The 2,202-nt window shown below is 40.7% G+C and overlaps 1 protein-coding gene across 1 annotated transcript in view; it reads left to right on the forward strand.

Annotated features, from left to right (window-relative positions):
- LOC104496073 (merlin-like) overlaps window positions 1–2,202 on the forward strand; it is a 17,394-nt gene that overhangs the window by 4,756 nt on the left and 10,436 nt on the right. The window contains exon 5 of the mRNA XM_010139143.1: window positions 1,641–1,724. Coding sequence (XP_010137445.1) covers window positions 1,641–1,724 — 84 coding nt within the window. The remainder of the gene's footprint in view (window positions 1–1,640; window positions 1,725–2,202) is intronic.

The following is a 2,202-nucleotide window of genomic DNA, read 5'->3' on the forward strand; positions in this document are numbered from 1 at the left end:
CTCTTCCGAGGGTTAATACACCACCTAGAACTTCAGTCAGAACCCTTCACCACTTGGCAGTTTGTTTCTTAAGCTAATTTTGGAAAGGAATGACAGGGGCAGAACTCTTTTGCTAGTCTCCTAATCCTGATTTTCTTTTTTCCACTTTTTTCTCCTTGAACCTGCCTTGACTAGCAGATACGCAATTAGCAAATTCTTCTCATTCCAAAGTAGAAAAACAAGACTGAAACAAATTTGAACTTGTAAAGTTTCCTGACTACGAGAACTGAAAATCACACCTGGATGCTAATAGGAAAAACATGTACGGGCATCTGGATGCTGACAGATTTCAGCTTTTCTGACTATTCAGACCTTTACAGATGAATGTGGCATAACAGCTTTTGAAAATGTGTGAATAAATGTAAATGACTAAAGCTAAACATTGTCTCTTTAGAGATTAGGTTAATTCTTCATAAAGAAATATAACAATGTCCTTGTAAGAACTGGTCAGAAAACTCCCCCCAGATACTTCTGGGGGACTAATCTGAAGTTCTAAATTCTGAAGCGTGTGGTTCGCACTGTGGAGTATGAAAATGGAGCTTTCCAATTTGGAAGAAAAGTCTTCTCGGTCTTGTCATTCTTTCCATTTTAACAGCTTAGAAAGAATTTTCCCTGTACTATAACTCAGGTTCATATATTGTGCTTACCAGGGACCACACTTCAAAGAAGAATGTTCTCGGCAGTTCATTTTGGTTCACTGTACGGTGCCAAAGTGCATTTGTGAGGGTAGCTCAGTGCTATCTCAAGTGATTTTTCTTCTTGGAAATGTTTAAGACTGTGCAAAGGTGTCTTGTCATGTCCCTGTTAATGGGCTAAATACCCTTACACACGAGAGGGGTATTTGTGAAGATTAATTCCCCCTCCCTCTTCAGGATTTCAAGTAAAAATTACCCAATCAAGCAACATCTTTGCAAACTGACACCTCTGATCTCGGTAGCACCATGGGTTATTAAAATGGAAAGAATGACAAAAGACTCTTTACCATTTATACTGGGCTTTTATTTTTAAGCCCCTGTGGTTTTTTGTGCTTAGATATCACTGTAATTAAGTATAAATTAAGTGCTCTATTAGTCATCTTCCCTAGGGGGGTGTCTCCTTTATCCTCTCATGCTATCATGGTTTTCAGCGTGTCTCTGTCCTTGGCAATATTAGTCATCTGGGCAGCCCCGAACCATGCGGTCTAGTTGGATCTGCTTTGGCTAGGTGACCTCCCGAGGTCCCTTCCAACCTTAAATTTGGTGGTTTACAAGTTGTAAAGCTAACTTTTCCAGAACAGGAAGAAGAAGAATTGTTAAAAGGAATGAAGCACAGACAAGGCAATTCATGTTTTATGACTCTGTATATAAAGTGTGGAGATAGCGGATGGGCATTTCTATGAACTCACAGTTAAGACACTTTGACGTTCAAAAGTTGGGTTTTTATTAAATGTAGCGCTAAGTACAGGCTCTCTGTGTTTGAGTGCCATTTTGTGGCTGCTGTTTCTAACTCATAATGGAGATGCTTGGTGCCAAGTTATAGTCTGGGCATGTCTAGCTTCATTTCAAGCTGATAAAAATCCTGACTGAGCTTCTTTAACTTGCTCCCTTTTTCTCTTGATTTAGGTTAAGAAACAAATACTGGACGAGGAAATCTATTGTTCTCCAGAAGCAACAGTTTTACTGGCTTCTTATGCTGTTCAGGCCAAGGTTGGTGTATAGAAGTGCTGGGTTTTAATTGATTTTTTTTTTTTCTTTTCTAACCGACACATATACATGATGGTAGGTAAAACACAGCAGTGTTAAAATGGGCTGTTAAGGAAGTAGGACATCCTGGGAGGTACAGCTAGAAAAAGAAGCATTAGATGCCACAAGAAGGATTTTGGTATTATATACTATGCTTTTGCAGCTTGGGGGATTGTACATTTTGGTCTAACTTTTCTCCCAGTTAGAATTATTTCCTGTTATTTTTAAAAATGTCCATGGATACAGCAAGTGCTGATACTAGAGCTCACCACTGAAGAACATGATATTTTTCAGCACCTCTCAGAACATAGTTCGCTTCATGCCATTGAGAGCCTGAGACAGCGGCGGGAGGTGAACAGAAGTCCTCAGCAGGGCTGGCCCTCTGCAGCAGCCCAGCCGATAAACAGCAGGCGGGGGGGGGGGGAGGACCGGCGCTCCCGAA

This window comes from Buceros rhinoceros, unplaced genomic scaffold (assembly GCF_000710305.1).
Source record: "Buceros rhinoceros silvestris isolate BGI_N320 unplaced genomic scaffold, ASM71030v1 scaffold38226, whole genome shotgun sequence".
Classification (NCBI taxonomy): domain Eukaryota; kingdom Metazoa; phylum Chordata; class Aves; order Bucerotiformes; family Bucerotidae; genus Buceros; species Buceros rhinoceros.